The sequence below is a fragment of the Capsicum annuum genome, chromosome 2, assembly GCF_002878395.1.
Source record: "Capsicum annuum cultivar UCD-10X-F1 chromosome 2, UCD10Xv1.1, whole genome shotgun sequence".
Lineage (NCBI taxonomy): Eukaryota > Viridiplantae > Streptophyta > Magnoliopsida > Solanales > Solanaceae > Capsicum > Capsicum annuum.
This window is the reverse complement of record NC_061112.1, coordinates 145,940,636-145,958,681: the sequence shown is the minus strand read 5'-3', so window position 1 is coordinate 145,958,681 and position 18,046 is coordinate 145,940,636. Positions and strand designations below refer to the sequence as shown.

The following is an 18,046-nucleotide window of genomic DNA, read 5'->3' as shown; positions in this document are numbered from 1 at the left end:
TTCACAAGTCATACCAGATTGACCCCTTTGCTTTATTTGCAAGCCATGTCGAGTTGATCAACGACTTTAAACGCAATCTTCATTGTACATATCTTTCAGAAGCTACACATTGGCTAGTCTTGAGTCAATTTGTTCACCAATTATGTCTAGGCTGGCATAATTTAGTACTGTCTATCTTGTTAAATTGTTCACTAAGTCCTCTTGTATAAGTATTAGTTTTAACAAATATACATGCATGTCCATACTGCAATACTAATGTTTGCATCCGTTTTGGACCACTTGATTAAAGAATGAAGGTAAAATTGATAAAATTCTAGTACACCCTTATCTTATTCCTTTTCCTCCCATCAACAATTTTACTTTTCGCATCACTCTGATAAGAGCCTAGAGCTCGTAATTAATTTGTATATGTTGTCAACATAGTGTAAGTTTCAAATAATGATGGTAATTTCATAGGAAAAACATCAAACTCGAGCTAAATACACCAGGAAGGAAAACATAACTTTGAGATGAAACCATTGAAATTTTTTTTATATAAATTTTTAAAATGTAGACAAAAGTTAAACACCAGGCCTTAATATGTCCACCGTGGAATGTTCTGGTTTATTACTTGCAATATGTGTTCCTAAAATAATAGGCCTTTGGCCCATTGACTCCTACTACTACTATGACATTCAATAGTGGCCCAATGTTTTGGATTGTCAATTATGGGCCAAACCTGATGCCCATTGCCCAATGCACAAATTCCAACTTCTGAGTAGGAAGTCTGGATTTAGAGCTGGGCCTGGGGTCGTGGGGCCATAGCATTACAAATCGTAATGAGTTTATTAGGATAAGAGTAAACAACAGAAAATTCACTGCGAACTAATTATTCTCTCAAACTCTAGTTTTCAATATTACATTTTATACCACTAATAAACGTTCAAATACATAGTTAAGGCGTCAGAGTACATGGTTACGTTGCAGTAGATTCATATATCTTAGATACATGAGCATGTATCTGATCGGTTGTCTCCATGTATCTCATATACATGCACATGTATCCGGGAAATATGGCTAAGTCGCAGTAGATTCGGATATTTCATATACATATGCATGCATCCGGTTGGGGGTGGGAGGCTGGGGGGTACCGGTTGGTTGTTAATGGCATGTATCCCGACTTATGAAGAAGTGGAATATTATTTAATTAATTTAAAATAGAGAGAAAATTAGTAGTTATTATATGGATATTTGGTTATTTAGGTAGATGAGATGTGGTCAAGATTGCAATTGCCTATCACACTAATGGAAATCTTTCAACATTATATGCAAATGGTTCTGCTGTCGCACTCAGTTGTATGAAAATTGATTGAGAGATTGTGGAGAAATATTTGAGGGAAGAAGACTTTTTGAACTGGGGAGAAATTCGGCCGTAACTTCGGCCATAAATTAGGAAACAACAACACTCCAAAAATAAATCGGTCGTAATTAGGTTTCACTCCTTTTGTACATATTTTGAAAAAAAAAATCCAACTATTTTTGGTAAAAGCAAAAATATTGCAACATTTGATATAGAAAATTTTTCCCATTAAAATTTCTAAAAATTACACAAATCCATAACTTAAGTTTCACTTATTACAAAAAATCTCATCTTTCCAAACATATTATAAAAATCTCATTTTTCTCTAAAAATACATATACAGAGCTTTCGATGTATATGTTGATCATGTTATGTATATGAATCGACTTTGTTATGTATATGTCGGTCTTGTCATGTGTATGAATTGGGAGAGAGACTAAAGTAATTAAGGAAGTAAGAGAGTGTAAATAATTTTGATAAAGTTGGGATTTATGATATTTTTACTTAAGAATTTTAAAAAATAAGCCCCATGTGAAAGTGGGTAAGATTTGTTTCTCTAATCCAGCGAGGCACCTTTGCAAAATACTAACTTTTTCACGCTCTAGCATTAGGTAAGATTTGTTTCTCTAACCCAATCAGACGTCTTTGCAAAATGACTTTCTCACATTTCTTGTGTAACATAAAATGGTGTTTATATCAAAATGAGCAATTTAACCTTTGAGATTAAAAAGTATATAGTGTGAAAAAAACACATTCCTGCATGCACTCATCGATTTAACGTGAAGACTTGACAATAAGAGTTTCCCAATTAACTTGATGAGAAATATTAAGAATACCTTACAACCCATACATATAAACGACTTATTGACTAGACACATGTACCAGGATATTTTGATCTCAAAAGTTTCTTGCACAATCTCATCTGAATGAACCAAAACAAGTAAAAATAAAAAATATATATATAAATACATCAGTTTCTAGGTTCATCATTTTCCTCAACAGGCATTTATAATTCACTCAATACCACAAGCCATCAGCGACAAACCTGGCAGCCACACCTCATTCTCCTCTATAAATAATTTCCAAACATTTGAAAAATAACAAAACTTGGACCTTCAAAGAAGCTGCGTTTAGCACACTTGCTATTTTTCAAAAATTGTTTGTCTCTTTGTTACATCTTCGTGTCTTGTGGGTCTATTTCTTTATTAATAATTAATGCAGTAATACGTAATTTATATGTAGGTGCAGGATTTCTTCAACGATGTGGGAACGTTCATTTTCTTAGGGTCCATTACAACTGAACATTGAACCTTCTTGTAGAATTTGGGCTTGACCACTCTTCCCAAAACATAAGCCCTGGCTCGAACCATGAAATCTAAGTTCAATGATACTGGTGCAATTGGTTTACCCTCTTTGCTGCCCAAGTCGACTCCTCCTCCATACAGTGGAATTTTACTTCCTATTAAAGTCACTGCTACTGTTCTCTGACTTTTTCTTCGTTGGTAAAACTTGTTTATCTGCTCTAGGCACAACATACACATTGTCAACGTACGTGTGAATGCTTATTGAGTCTAAATTCTATAAATTTGCAAGATAATTACTGGTAATTGTCTATAATAAGTGGAACTAGTGATAATTTGAAAAAGAGTTCCAAGTAATATATACTATCAGTGTAAGAAATTGGTAATTTTTACACCATCCATCATATATTTACCTGTTTTAATTAGCAGGTAACTAACACATCTTATTTCAAGATTTAAACCATACATTTTAAGGAAGCTTGCCTATAAATATTCGGTGGTGAAATAAGTTACTTATGGATAACTACACTCTTGATAAATTTTTTATGCTATCAGCCATCAGGTCACTCATGTCGATATGGTAAACTTCTTAAAATATGAGTCATGAGACTTGTAGTTTTAAAATAAGACAAATTATTTGTTTTTTTTTTGGTTGGTAAACAGACAAATTATTTGTTATAACGAGAAAAGATTGGTTTAATGGTAAAAATTATTTTTACTAGGCCGTCAAGTTGGTGATTGTATAGATTCTCTACACATGATACGCTGTATATAAATCAAAATCCATTTCCAAGTACATTAATTGTATATATCGACTAGGGAAAAGTAATTAATAAGAGGTTATTGAATACTTACAGTTCCAGTGGCAACAGTGAGTTGTGAAAAGGAAAGAACAAGAGGCGTAGATGTTACATGCACCCCAAAGAATGTTCCTGTATTACGAAATGTCAACTTCACTGTTGAGTTCATTGATATCATCTCTGTTGCAACTCCTGAGAAGTCCATTCCCGCTTGAACCCCAAATTCATTATATGATATACTCTGCACATTATAAACCACTCAATTCAACAACCATTCCTACCATCCCCCTAGCTAAAGATATTATGTTACACATACTGTAGTTAGCATATATGATCATAACATTAGTTTCTTTTTATTCATTGGAAGATAGATGAAAGACAAATTTACGCTCATTTTTAAGTACGTAAGTACTTGAATGAGACAACTAGATCTAGGTACGGATTTAAGTTACATACAGCAGTTGTTACGTACACAGTGAATGTAGTTTATCATGTGATAGCATATTAATTGTGTCGGTTTACCAACTGATGTTTCTCTGATCCAGAAATTTAATTACTTGTAATTATGTTACAAGTGATCTAATTATATAAATATTTTTACGGCATTAAATTTAAACATAAAAGGAACTTACCTTCATGGTAACGACAGGTTTCTGATTTCTGCTGGCACCCCACAAGATTAAAGAAAAGAAAGTGAAGAGCAAAAAGAAGCCAACAACAAAAGCCAAGAAGTAACAGCGACGAGGTACACCCTTATTATAGCCATCATCATCAAGAAGTCCTTCTTCTTCTATAGCATCAAATTCTTTCCATTGCTGCTTATCACCCTTTCGATGACGATGATGATGGTGTCTCCCACTGTTGCTTCTAGACCCATTGCTCGACTTCTGCGAACCGGGCTTGAGTGAGCCCGAATACCTGGTGGAAGATGAGTCCCTGGATTGTCGACCCGGTGAACCCATTGGGCTAAGAATGGGCGTAGAGTGAAAAGAGTTAGTAGTCTTCTCTCCATCATGTGAGTCCCTCGACGGGCTCTGGACGTAGTAAACAGGCCGATTCGGAGATGACGGGGCTAAACTCGTCACCTCCGAATCCGTCTTAGCATGATGCGTCGACGACATTGTTGATCACTTATCAGCTGATGATCTAATAATTATTCTGAGGAGGAGATGGTGGTGGAGAAATAATAGAGATGAGTAGATCTGGCTAGGATGATCACTAACTCTGAGGAAAATGAATGAAGTAGTAGTAGTAGTAGTATAGTAGTAATAGAAAAGTCCAACACCCACGTTGGTCCTAGTTTGTTTATTTGTTTTGTATGACAAATGTTGCGTGCGAGCGCAGTTAATTGGGGGACTGGAGGGCATGGAGATAGGAGACCAAGAGTATCTCTCACAGGGAAAAAATAAATGTAATTTTTTTTTTAATTTAGTATCTTGTGCCAGTTGGAGTTTTGATTGTATTTATATGGTGTTGAGCTAATTTAGTATATTCTCAACTCTATTCATGTTTACTTGTTAATGGGTGACTTAAGATACCTCTTAGGAAACTATAAATAAAATGATAAGTTTTATTATATCACCTTTAAGTCTTATAAAAGCCAATTTAGTCATTGGGAAATGAATTGAAAATAATTAATATAAAGTCATAAAGGAAAATGTGTATAAAACGGTAATTATTTTTAATATTTCAAATTTAATAAGTAGAAGTGAATATTTAATTTTTAATATAGTTGACTAAGTAAAAATGAAGTTACAGAGTACGTAACTTATTGATGTTGGCTTCATTATTTGTATATTTCCAGCTAAACCACACCCAGAAAAGGTCAATTGTACTATCTAAAAATATAGATTTGACTTTGGATTTATTCAGAGAGGCAATGGACTGGTAGCTTCCTTTTTTCTTCAATCTTTTCCTTTTTGTTTTTTTTTTATAAATAGAACTTGCAGCCACTGACCATCAATGGATATGTAATCTGATTTGTCAGTGGGTGAAAAATTATAAGATTTCATGTTTAAATTGCACAAGTGAAGGTAAAAAAAATAAATAAAAAATCAGATGATTGCTTTTCTATTTAATTAGTACTGGTAGACAAAGTTACTCAATACATGTGTTGATATGTTGATATGAGGATTTATATACCCATATAATCAGTCGAGCGGCAAACTAACATGCACATCACAGTTGTTAAATTTAAAGACATAATTGCAACCACTAAACAACAAGTTTTACTTTAAGCAATTGTTAATTATGTGATTTTGTCTTTGAGCCATGAGATTAGCAAGTCAGGATGGTTGTGAATTATTCTTGTTGGGCTGTTATTGAATTGATGGTTCATTTAAATCACCAATTAAGTTCTATATTTTCTTATCAATTTCAGCTTGTCGTTTTTCATAAAATTAATGTCCTATGTACGCCATGACAGATTTATGATTGCTATATATATAACACATGTAAAATTGCTTTTTACATGTTCTAAATTAGTTTAAACATGACAAGCTTTTTGAACATTGTCTTTAAATTAGTACATGTCAAGAACTCAAGAGTACATCAAGGGTGTGTTTGGTATGAGGGAAAATATTCTCTGAAAAATGTTTGGTTGTACTAAAACATTGAGAAAATGTTTTCCAAAATGACTTATTTTTCACTATTTGAGGGAAAATGACTTCTCTCATGGATCAAGGGAAGTCATTTGCCAGAAAATGACAATGTGACTTTTATGCACCTATCCCATTTTTCAGAAAATGATATATGTGACTTTTATGCCTCTATCCCACCCCATGAGCCAAGCGAAAATGACTTCCCTCATGGGTCAAGGGGGAATATCTTCCATCATACCAAACACACCTAGTAATTATTTTTCCTTTCACCGACAGCTTTTGAAGAGTTTGTATATTTCTTTGAGAAATATACATCACAAAGAAATATATGAACTTGCATTTGTGTTTGTTTTGCAAAATAATTCTCTAAGTTACTGAGTTGTGTATAAGTCAACAACCAGTGCTTTTAAATGTTAAGTCTTTTTCTAAAGATGCTAAAAAAAATTTACTTTCTCCCTATGGCCTAAAGTAGGCAGTACCTTGCTGGTTTAAACTTTGATTTCACTATGTAAAAACAAATCCAAGAACTAGTTATCCAAATTCAGTATAAACTATTATGCTACTTTGATCAGAAGAAACCAAAGTGCGCAAGAGTTGGACTTCAAATTAATCTCACTGGGATTATTAAATGATGGGACAATCATCGAACTAAGCAAGCAAATTGTAAAATATATCAATTGGGAAGACACGTTATAACAATTCAAACATTTGGTTATTCTACAACAAAACAAACCTAAAATTTGAACTCCTAATTCTTATGCAAGCAAACTACGTAGGGAGATTACATACTTAAAAGTGTGATACCCTAAATTTCCACTGCCCTTGTACTGGATCATAAGAAACAAATTCTGCATCCTGCTCTGCTGCTTTCTTAATAAGGATATCTCTATACTTGTTGACCACTGGCCCATCTTTGTACTCCCTCCCAGTTGATTTGTTGATGCATCTGACATTAAGGAGAGTTATCTCAGCTGGCTTGTTGAGGCCTTGTCCAACTGGAGGTTTCTTGCTCTCATCCATATAAATGATCACCTCGCGACTGTTGAAATGGACAGCAGAATCAAGATCCAGCTTCCGGACATCTGTTTCCCCCAAGAACTTGATGCTTCCGTAGCCGTGTCTTCCTACCACAAAGTCCTTCACGTGGCAACAAAAATCAGCTTCTTCCTTCTCCTTTGATATCAAATCCTCAATAGGAGGAACTGTGTAGTAATCAGAACGTTGGAGCTTCGGCATTATGGCATCCAAATCCTTGTCATCGCCACATTTATCATAATGCATCTCCTTAGGATCTAACTTGGGTTTATCATCAACTTTGCCTCCGTGCGTACCTGCAATTTTATCACATTTTTATCAAGTTAATAGAAAAGGGAATGATGAGCTAGCTAAATAGAAAACATGTTTAGTTTGGTTCTTAATTCTTGGAAATTGTAAAATAGCAAGTGAACCTCCGTGAAGTTTCTTGATTTAATTTGAACAATTAGAGATTCCAGGCTTCGAGCTTAAGGAAATGGCATCTTAATTGAGCAAACATAAAATGGTAGATATTAAGTAATCCACTAAACATTACATGTGATGTTCCCATTCACTATCTATGATAGCTGACTTTTGCGTCCATTAGAATCCAGCTGAACCAATAGATGAAAGGAAGGCATGCATGCATAAGTTCATTAAGAAAGATAAAGCTTACTGTCTATAGAAATATGTTTCAGTTGAGACAATATACGTGAGTCATCTTCCAGTGGAAATTCTTTAGCGGTAGGCCGAACCCAGTCCATTAGATTTTCCCTTGGACTGATGATGACTTCTGTCCTTAGTAAGCCAGAAGCGTTTTCTTTATCCATGAAAAAGGGAACCTGCATAAACAAATATTAGAGTCCTGTAAAATTTCCAGTGTTTTGCTTGGATTAGATGAAAGTATGGACTTTTTCCTGTATTTTATTTTTTCACATGAAATGATACCAGTACTTGCAATCTTTACATATGATCTGTGTTTCTCTCATTTAACTTAAATTTCGGTCCATTACCCAAAGCATGCCATGAGCTACTAAACAATTATCGCATAAAATCATACTACTCACCTTTGGTTTATCACTTGCAGGATTGTATTTCTGAGGTGGCAACCTACGCCGACCTAGAGATGAATGTCGAATTATCAACGATGATTTTCGTCTGACCGGAGCAGGGTTATTAGAAACCTGCAACCAACAATAGAAGTGAATTGTTCATAATAGCGTACAACTTTTATTTTCACCTTAAACATAAACAATATGAATTAAAAATCATGGTGAAGCTACAAAAACATAATTATGTATGCTACTTTGAATAGTTTGTTTGGAACTTGGACAACTATATTGATGTTTATATCTTATTGGAGAAATACTGGAATTTATTTATATAAACCTATGTGATGCAGTAAAATCCAACAAATATAAAGTCAAAAGGCAAAGCAGCAACTAGACGTGAATCATGCTTTAGCAAGTTACATCTACCTTGACAGGAAAGCATATAAGTGCATAATATTTTTACCAATAGGAATGGGTGATAAGTATGATACTTGGTCTGAGACCAATGAGCACATCCAGGAGCCACATTACATATAATTAGTTGTTCAGAAATGTGAAACTTACAGGTAAACTAGAAATTCCATATTGGATGGATGTTGTCAAATTCGGGTGCTCAACCGTGATTTGGACTGAAGGTTGTGTTTCAGCAGGAGGCATAATTGGTGATGATGTTCTTGAGTTTTCCAATCCAATAGATAGAGAGCTTGAAACATTACAAAGTCCTGGGGGAGTAGGCTGTAACTGCTTTAAGCAATTCAAGCATAATGAGGATTGTGGAGCGCTTCCTGTAGCTAAAACAGGAATGGGAGAAAAAGAGCTCTTTTGATCAGAATCATGGCCTGATGGTTTTAAAGGTGCAAACGGCCATGGATTGGGTAATGGAGAAAAGGTGGAGGTAGTGGAAGGTGTGACTAAATCTGCACATAGTGGAGATTGGGTAAGTGATGTAGTGGAAGAACTGGAAGCTGGATTTAAAGGTGGAAATGGCCATGGATTGGTTAATGGAGAAAAGGTGGAGGTAGTGGAAGGTGCGACCAAACCTGCACGCGGTGGAGATTGGGTAAGTGATGTAGTGGAAGATGTAGATAAGGCCCATGGATTCCTTAATGCAGAAGACGTGGAGAAAGTGGAAGAACTGGAAGTTGGATTTAAAGGTGGAAACGGCCATGGATTGGTTAATGGAGAAAAGGTGGAGGTAGTGGAAGGTGCAGCCGTAAGTGATGTAGTGGAAGATGTAGATAAAGCCCATGGATTCCTTAATGCAGAAGAGGTGGAGGAAGTGGAAGAACTGGAAGCTGGATTTAAAGGTGGAAACGGCAAATGGATCCATGGAGAAAATGAAACATCTGAGGAACTAGATGCCACTCTACTTTCAGTGTCACAAGTGTTTAACAATGATGTTTTAGGGGGGAATATATGGGAAATGGACTGCTGCGGCTTCAGAAAAGGGGTAGAAGCAGTTGCTGTAGAATTTTTATTTGAAAATGAGAAATGGGAGTAAAAAGGTTGATCAACAGGTGATTGGTTAAATACTGGTGATGTGAGAGGCCCCGTGTTGTCGATGACACCAAATCCCTGTGTGCTGGAAATACCAACTGAAAAACCCCATTTCTGACCTGCAAATTCACCCATGAAGTATAAAAGAGTTAAGGAAATAGAAAGTAGATTTCTTTGCTATCTACAATAAGACAAAAAGTTAAAGGATACCTTTATCACCTAACTGGTAGTCCTCAAACCTCAACTCCTCTTGGCTTTTATCTTTATAAGTCTGCATTGCGCAAATGGATAGAATTTTTTCACCACCAGGTCTTGCGCTATCTTTCTCTGGAGTTGCAATGTATGATGCTGCTCTACTTCCTTTCTGATTAATACCAAATGCTGGCTTTCCAAAACCAGAGCTCTGGAACAAAGGTATTGTACTTTCTTTTCCTGGTTTACAAATTTGATCAAGACTGAATACTTAAGATATCTAAAAATATAAAGTAGGAATAAATAGTAATTTGTAGTACTTAATAAAGCCCAACATGGATTTCAGAACAATATAGAGCATATTACTGCACATCGAACTGTATATATTCTTATATCAATCAGATCATCTAGATTACGGAAAAAAGTTCTCCCTCAAAATGTTGATTAATCTGCTCCAATACATGAGAGAATGAACAATAAAGCAAACCTTTGCTCCCTGACATGGATAGAGCTGGTTGGCCAAATGAGTAGGAATCACATCTTGGGGTGCCAAAGTGTGAGTTGCTTGAAACACCAAACACAGGAGGTTTTAGACCTCCAAATACGAAGGAGTCTGAGACATTGGCATCCCTGGACCAAAGCAGAGGTTCATTGGCCGCACTATTAACGTCATTTTTCTTTCCAAATGTCGGTAAAGTGAATGAACCCGGGGATATGTTTTCTGTTTGACCAGATGTAGCAGTCGTCGCTGCATTAAAGGCTAATGTTCCTGCAGTTAGGAAAGCAGATTGAATTGATTTGCTGATCACTAATTAAAGACAACTATACAAGCATCAATAGCTGGAACAAGATTGGTTCCAGAAATAGTAAATAACATTACCCACCATAAGAAATCCCACATTGTAGTTATTACTAACATTTTTGGAGAATAGTACAGCTCAGTGTGCGTAGCCTACTTTCACAAGCAGAAGATTTAGCTTTTCGATCGATTCCAAAGGCAGCTCACTGCTCTAGAAAAGTAAATATGATATCTCTCCTTTCATGATATCGGCAGTATTGAGTGTAGCATTTATATATGCCAATCCTCACCTGGACCACAGGCGAGAAAGAAAGCTATACTTAATCCATTTGGCAGGGAAATCATTGGGAAAAACATATTCAAAGAGTGATTGTAGGTCATTCCAGTGCAATAGCTTAAGTGGTCTTTATTCTGAGTGTATTTGGACAGAGACCAAAGAATCTGTTTAATCAACTTAACTACAGGAAGATATGCACATATTAAGGTAGCAACCACATATATGAAGAAGCAGAATTTGAATCCACATAAGACGAACAAATACCATGACAATAGGTTGTCAATTTTTTAATTAAGTCACTATGACTTCGAAAGACTGCACCAAGCTTTAAAACTTTTATTGTTAGCAGTCAAAGGACACCTTTTTTTAATGACAGTTTAATAAAGAATACCACTAGTATTCCATAGTAATACGAGTGCATCCAATATAATCTATCCACCTGGTTGTTATTGGTAATCTATTTCATCACTAATACCAAGAAATCTTTGCGATAATAAACATGGGAAATTACTGAAAGTAAAAAATGTTCTCAATAAGAAGAAGAAGAAGAAGAAGAATGCCCAGATTCAGTTATCAAGAATAGTTATCAAGAATGCATGAAAGTGGAGAAATTAAAAAGTGTGTAGTTAATATATGAGAACAAGTTAAGGATACCTTTATCACCTAACTGGTAGTCCTCAAACCTCAACTCCTCCTGGCTTTTATCTTTATAAGTCGGCATTCCGTAAATTGATTGAATTTTTGCACGACTGGGTCCTGTGTCAGCACCAATCTCTGGAGTTGCAATATATGATGCTATTCTACTTCCTTTCTGATTAATGCAAAATGCTGACATTCCAAAACCAGAGCTCTTGAGGAAAGGTGTTGTACTTTCTTTTCCTGGTTTGCAAATTTGATCAACATTGAACACTTAGATATCTAAATATTTAAAGTAAGAATAAATAGTACTTAGTAGCATCTAATAAAAGCTCACCATGGATTACTGATCAATATAGAGCATAGAGTAATGCACATTGAACTGTATATAATCTTATATCAATCAGATCATCTAAATAGTACATGAGAAAATGGGCAATAAAGCAAACCTTTGCTCCCTGACATGGATACTGCTGGTTGGCCAAAGGAATAGGAATCTGAACTTTGGGTGCCAAAGTGTGAGTTGCTTGAAAAAACAAATGCAGGAGCTTCTAGAGTTCCAAATACAGAGGAGTCCGAGACATTGGCATTATTTGCTGCATTAAAGGATAATGGTCCTGCAGTTAGGAAAACAAATTGAATTGATTTTCTAATCACTAATTAAATACAACTAATATATTTGCTGACACGAGATCGGTTCCTGAAATAGTAAGCAACCACACTACCCAGCATAAGAAATCCCACCGAGATACTGCAATTTATCTAACATTTTGGGGAAGAATACAGCTAATGTGCATAGCTACTCTCAAAAGGAGCAGAGTTAGCTTTTTGACCAATTCCAAAGCCGCCTTACTGCTCTAGAAAAGTAGATAAGATATCTCTCCTTACATGAAATTGGCAGTATTCAAGTGTAGCATCTATCTATATAAGCCAAGCCACACCTGAATCACAGGCGAGAAATTTCATTTGGAGAGAAATCATTGGAAAAAACATATTCAAAGAGTGTATATAGGTCATTAGTTTAAGTTGACTTTCTTCTGAAGCATTCTATGTTAAATTCAGTTGATAAGACATAATAATGCACCAAAATCAAGCTAGAAACAGATGCAGTTTTAACTGCAGCAAGTTGCACAAAGAAAAACGTCTTTCTAGTGATTTAATGCGCACAGATTTTTTACTTCTTATTTTTTTGAGAAAATTGCACACCCTATTCTTTTTAGTTTGGATGTGATCATGGAAGCTGAAAAACGTCATAACAGAATTAAGTCTTTACCGCCAAAAGGTGTTAAACTTCCAAAAGGACGAGCAGGTTGTGGTGCTGATGAGGTCATTGTTCCAAACAACTGTGGCACACCGGAGTTGCTAGTCTGTTGAACTCCGGATGTAGAACCAAATAGGATGACACTGCTAAATGGGCTTGAAGCTGTCAAAAGATTATGAGGAAAAAGTCAATCACCATATTAACAATGTAACCAAAGAATTTGTTTAATCAACTTAATTCCAGGAAGAAGACAGCAATGGAAAATCATATTGTGCACATATTGCGGTAGCAACTACATATTTGATGAAGCAGAATATTCAGTACATAAGATGAATAAACCAGACAATAGGTTGTCAAATTTTTAATCAGGTCGCTAGGACTTCAAAAGATTGCACCAATTAGCTTTAAAACTTTATTGTTAGTAGCCTAAGGACAGTTTCTTTTTCGTTTTTTTTAAGGACAGTTCAATCAAAAATACTACTAATATTACAGAGTAATCCAAGTGCACCCAATATAATCTATCCACCGGGTAATTAATGGTAGTAATCAATACCAATTCTGCTGGATGTCCATGAATGGTTCAGAATATTACAGCGTAGGAGATGCAATTACTTTGATGGTTTCGCTAATTACTACTATTTCAGATACGTATTGATACGAGATTATTTGGACTACAAGATCAAACCAAATTATAGCTAGATTAAGATTTTCTAAGTAATTAATAATCAACAATTTGTAATTCATTTATCAACAGATTTCTTTTTCTTCCATTTGAACTTATTTCAATAGGTGCAATTGTTGTAGCTCGTCAAGAAAAAATTTTGTCCGTATAAAACACAGTGGCGGAGCCACCTTGGATTCAGGGGTTCATCCGAACCCCTTCGACGGAAAATTATACTCCCTCCATTTGAAAAAGAATGACCTACTTTCCTTTTTAGTCCGTTTCAAAAAGATTGACCCATTTTCTTTTTTGACAATACTTTAATTTAAACTTTTCATATGGCATGTTTCAAAAATCTTCTTTATTTTCTTAAACTTTGTGCCAAGTCAAAATAGGTCATTTTTTTTTAAACGGAGGAAGTACTATTTTTACATGGTCGAAAATATTTTTATGTATATATAGTAGATGTAGAACCTTCCACTAGTGCGTATATTTACTTGTGAACCCCTCAATGAAAATTCTGGCTCCGTCACTAATAAAACATATATCATGGACATGGAGAGCGAGAAATTAAGCCGCATAAACTATAGATCACAACTAACTAGAACCAATATGAAAGACCACAAAGAAGCATAAACACAGAACTAAGAAAAAAAAAAAAGAACAACGTGCCCAGACTCAGTAAAAATGTGTTGGCTAAGTACTCCATGAGAACAAATTCATGTTCTAAAGAATCATGTGAAGTGGCGGAACTCGCCAAAAATATTCAAAAGATAAAAAGTAAAAACGCGAATAGACCAAAAGGGTTCTAAAAAAATAATTTTAACAATGTATAAACAGCGTAATTTTCTCCAACCCCTCCCTCTCCGGGCCCTTGTTAGCTCCCGCTTCATGGATATGGACACATACATAAACTATAAACTAAGCAGAACAGACATGCAAAACCCTTGAGGAAACCACATTCATGAGTTATCAAGCAAATTTACTTACATTACATGGAGAAAAAAAAACCATAAACACACACAGAAAGAGGAAGGAAGGAGGACACATTGATCAACAAAATTAAAGGGAATTGTTAACTTACATGGAGCAGAAAACAAGGACATGATTTTGAGACAGAGAAAGCAAAGAGCGCGACTTTTTGTTTTATAGGACTTGTAAATAATGGCAATATTCGAATCGGTGGTTTATATAGAGAAGAAGGTTGCATATTCTCTACGCACACATTTAACCCCAACCGTGTAGCTTACTGTTTAAGCTCATGAATCGGTTCTCCCTTTTATTTAATCCCTAATAAATTAATAATAAATCCTAATTTAAGTCCTTCTAAACTCTATTATACGACCATATACCTTTTCCTCCACGATTTTGGAGTAAAATATGTCTTTAAATTATACGATATTGAATAAAAAAATATCTTTTATTAATAATTTAATCCAAAAATTTCTTTATTGGGTCAAAAATAATTTTTCTAATAAATATATTAGTTTTGTTCTTTTTACGCATTTTCCCTAATAAAAATATTATTTATAAATAGTAACTCTTTTCTTATTTATAAATAAAAAAATTGAAGTGATCTTTATTTTGTTTTTAATCTCATTTTAACAATTAAAAAGAATTACCTCATAACCCTTTTAACTGATAGTGAAAATAAGTCTTCATAACTACAGTTGTAAAAATTGCAATTCGTAGCCTGTGTGTCAATCGTATTTACATGAACTATATTTTTATCAACATATACAAAAATACAAAAATTTTGGCACTTTGGTCTGTTAACTCCTAAACCTTTACCTCAAATCTCAACTAGACACTCAACCTTTAAAGGTGACCTATTATCCCGAACTATTTTAAAGTGGAATTATTATCTCCATAAATTATTTTAAAATGGAATTATTAAACCCCCAAAACTAACAACCAGTCATTGCAAATATGGTATGATGCACGCGCTGCCACATCATGCCACATCAATTTTTTTTTTACTCTAAAAAAAATAATAATTTAACATTATTATTTCTCAATTATTATTTTTCTTTCTTCTTCTTCTTCAATTCTTCTTCTCCAATTCTTCTTCTTCTTCAATGGCACCCAAGAACCCATCAATGACAATTATTATTTTTCTTTCTTCTTCTTCAACTCTTCTTCTTCATTTCTTCTTTTTCAGTTCTTCTTCTTCAATTCTTCTTCTTCAATGGCATCTAAGAATCCATCAATGGCATTATTCATCAATAGCATCCAAAAACTCATCAATGACATTCAAGATTAATTTATCATCTTCATCATCTCCTCATTCAAGAATTCAAGTTCTTAATTTTTTTCAACTTAATTTGGGTTCAATGGCATTTCTTCTTCAATAGCATCCAAGAACTAATCAATGGTATTCAAGATTAATTTATCACCTTCCTCATCTCCCCATTCAAAAATTCAAGTTCTTAATTTTTTTCAAGTTTTTTGAATCGAAGTTCTTAGTTCAAGTGAGAACTCATTAATGGCATTTCTTGTTCTTCTTCTTCAATGGCATCCAAGAACTCGAATTATGTGAGAATGTTGAATCAAAAAAGTCAAATGTCATTGATTACGTGAAGCTGAATCGAATGTTGAATCAACGTGTGGAATCAAAATATTGAATCGAATTACGTGAAATTCATTAAAAAAAAAAAAAGTTGACTGAATTTTGAACTTTCTGGCGCCGTCACTGTTCATCGGCATTTCACCATTGAAGCTGCACTGCTGATTAAGAAAAAATAATTATTATTAAAAATAATGACGTGTTAATAAAAAAATAATGATTTTAAAGCGAAAAAAAGTCAACTGACGCACCTATGGGCGCATGTAGTCACGTCCAGTGACACGTCAGCAATTTGGGGGTAATAAATTCGGTAAAAATAAGTTCAAGGGGGTAATAAGTCACATTAAAAGGTTGAGTGTGTAGTTGAGATTTCGACTAAAGATTGGGGGGTAACAGACCATTTTCTCTTTAATTATATACAAAGTCAACATACAAATACTATGATTAAACTATGTATAATATAGAACTGTATAAATAAAAATTCAAGAAAATCTAATTATATGAAGTTGGTCATAAGAATCAAATGCAGTGATACATAGCGAGATCGGGAAAGATAGAAGGGGAATGGTGAGAGTGAGGGGCCAGTATAGTAATGTTAGACTATAAATCATAATTAGTTAAAATCTAGGGGTGAGTAGGTTAATTAATTAGGTGTTTATATTTGCTAAGCATTGTAATTTTTTCATAACAGTAATCTCATCATTAATTTTCATTACAATTGTCAATATGAGTCGGTTCAGTCATTCGGACTAGTTCACACAAACTTTTAAATTTAACGGGCCAAACAAAAAATAGCAAACCCAATGCATCATTCTATGAGTTATGAGTCGTGACGAGCCAATCCACTTTTTTACAAAAATATTATTTTTAAAATATTTTAAATTAAAAATAACCAACGTGAAGGTCTGAAGGAGATGAGAAAGTAACAACCATCGAGCGCGAAAGGGAGTAGATACTAAATAGTGATTTTAAAAAAATAAGTTTTTTGTATTATGATTAGTTACAATATTTGAATATTTGGGCTTTGTGATACTAATATATGATGGTATAAGTAGATTTTGAGTTAGGAGTTCTCTTGTAATCTTGTTACTTTTAGTAATATACTTTATTTTTCATTCGAAAAAGGTTCAAAAATACCTCTGAACTATTCGAAATAGCTCTAAAATGCCCCTCGTTAGATTTTTGGCTAAAAAATACCCCTTCGTTAAATATTTGACTCAAAAATACCCCCTCCCTCTAACGGAATTCGAAAAGGATCAAAAATACCCCTGAACTATCTGAAATAACTCAAAAATACCCCTCTGTTAAATATTTGACTAAAAAATATCCCTTTCTTTAACGAAATTCCACCAAACATGCCACCTAGATAAAAAAAAAATACGTGACTATGCCACGTTACCATCCACATGTAAAATGTTAGTATTTTTTAATCACATGACATTCCTTTCTTCTTTCTTCTTTATTTCTATTTTTATTTTTATTTTTATTTTTTTGCAAAGTAGTGAAACAGAAAAATCAAAAAATCAATCTTTTGCTAATTAATTCATTAGTGTTTTAAAAGTTCTAGATTTCACCTTTTCATTGGTGTTTTAAAAGTTCTAAATTTCATCTTGTTATTGTCGTTTGAGATGAGAGTCAGCTTGATCTTGATCTGATGTTGACTCAGATGAGGAGCTAGAATTTTAACTTTTAAGTTAGCAATGTTGATGTACTAATAATTGAGTTGAATTTAGTACATGCAAATTCTTTTTCAAAATAAATGAATTCCTTTTAACACTTGTTTAATCATTCAAAATAAATTCATTTTTCTAAACTTAGTTTTGATGAATAATCTTATTAATTTTAGAACAAGTTTGAAAAGAAGTAAAATGATACTTAATATTGATAAATTATTATTTAATTATGTCATTTATTAACTTTTTGAAGATGTGTGACACATCAAAGATTCATTCATTTTAGATTAGAGGAGGTATTTATTAAATCATTTTGACATAAGCATTTTGAGTAAAAGCTAGCAAAGCCAAACACATCTTTTTGAGTAACTAATTTAA

General features: G+C 34.0%; 2 protein-coding genes across 4 annotated transcripts; both read right to left on the bottom strand.

Annotated features, from left to right (window-relative positions):
- Positions 1-2,234: 2,234 nt before the first annotated feature.
- Positions 2,235-4,873, bottom strand: LOC107860291. Its single transcript, XM_016705597.2, has 3 exons — positions 4,073-4,873; positions 3,496-3,681; positions 2,235-2,856 (listed from the first exon to the last, which is right to left on the bottom strand). The coding sequence occupies exons 1-3, from the start codon at positions 4,559-4,561 to the stop codon at positions 2,572-2,574; spliced, it is 960 nt and encodes a 319-aa protein (XP_016561083.1). The 5' UTR covers positions 4,562-4,873; the 3' UTR covers positions 2,235-2,571.
- A 1,816-nt stretch (positions 4,874-6,689) lies between these two features.
- On the bottom strand, positions 6,690-14,643 carry LOC107860288 (nuclear pore complex protein NUP98A). Of its 3 annotated transcripts, none has more exons than XM_047407390.1 (10): positions 14,514-14,643; positions 12,781-12,930; positions 11,957-12,124; positions 11,526-11,750; positions 10,283-10,564; positions 9,814-10,035; positions 8,671-9,722; positions 8,122-8,238; positions 7,767-7,896; positions 6,690-7,371 (listed from the first exon to the last, which is right to left on the bottom strand). In XM_047407390.1, the coding sequence occupies exons 1-10, from the start codon at positions 14,533-14,535 to the stop codon at positions 6,830-6,832; spliced, it is 2,910 nt and encodes a 969-aa protein (XP_047263346.1). In that variant the 5' UTR covers positions 14,536-14,643; the 3' UTR covers positions 6,690-6,829. The 3 variants fall into 3 exon arrangements, with proteins under 3 accessions (XP_047263346.1, XP_047263345.1, XP_016561079.2); XM_047407389.1 differs by having other exon boundaries at positions 7,731-7,896; positions 11,957-12,103; XM_016705593.2 differs by having other exon boundaries at positions 7,731-7,896; positions 14,514-14,642.
- Between the last annotated feature and the right edge of the window lie 3,403 nt (positions 14,644-18,046).

What these genes read in the sequence shown, in the direction of transcription:
- LOC107860291 (XM_016705597.2), bottom strand. Translation starts at nt 4,561, where the DNA reads ATGTCGTCGACGCATCATGCTAAGACGGATTCGGAGGTGACGAGTTTA. An exon ending in AACCTGTCGTTACCATGAAG is followed by an intron (nt 3,682 to 4,072) that starts GTAAGTTCCTTT and finishes TATAATGTGCAG; the next exon opens with AGTATATCATATAATGAATT. An exon ending in TCACTGTTGCCACTGGAACT is followed by an intron (nt 2,857 to 3,495) that starts GTAAGTATTCAA and finishes TGCCTAGAGCAG; the next exon opens with ATAAACAAGTTTTACCAACG.
- LOC107860288 (XM_016705593.2), bottom strand. Translation starts at nt 14,535, where the DNA reads ATGTCCTTGTTTTCTGCTCCAT. An exon ending in GTCCTTGTTTTCTGCTCCAT is followed by an intron (nt 12,931 to 14,513) that starts GTAAGTTAACAA and finishes ATCTTTTGACAG; the next exon opens with CTTCAAGCCCATTTAGCAGT. An exon ending in CTACCAGTTAGGTGATAAAG is followed by an intron (nt 9,723 to 9,813) that starts GTATCCTTTAAC and finishes GTGAATTTGCAG; the next exon opens with GTCAGAAATGGGGTTTTTCA.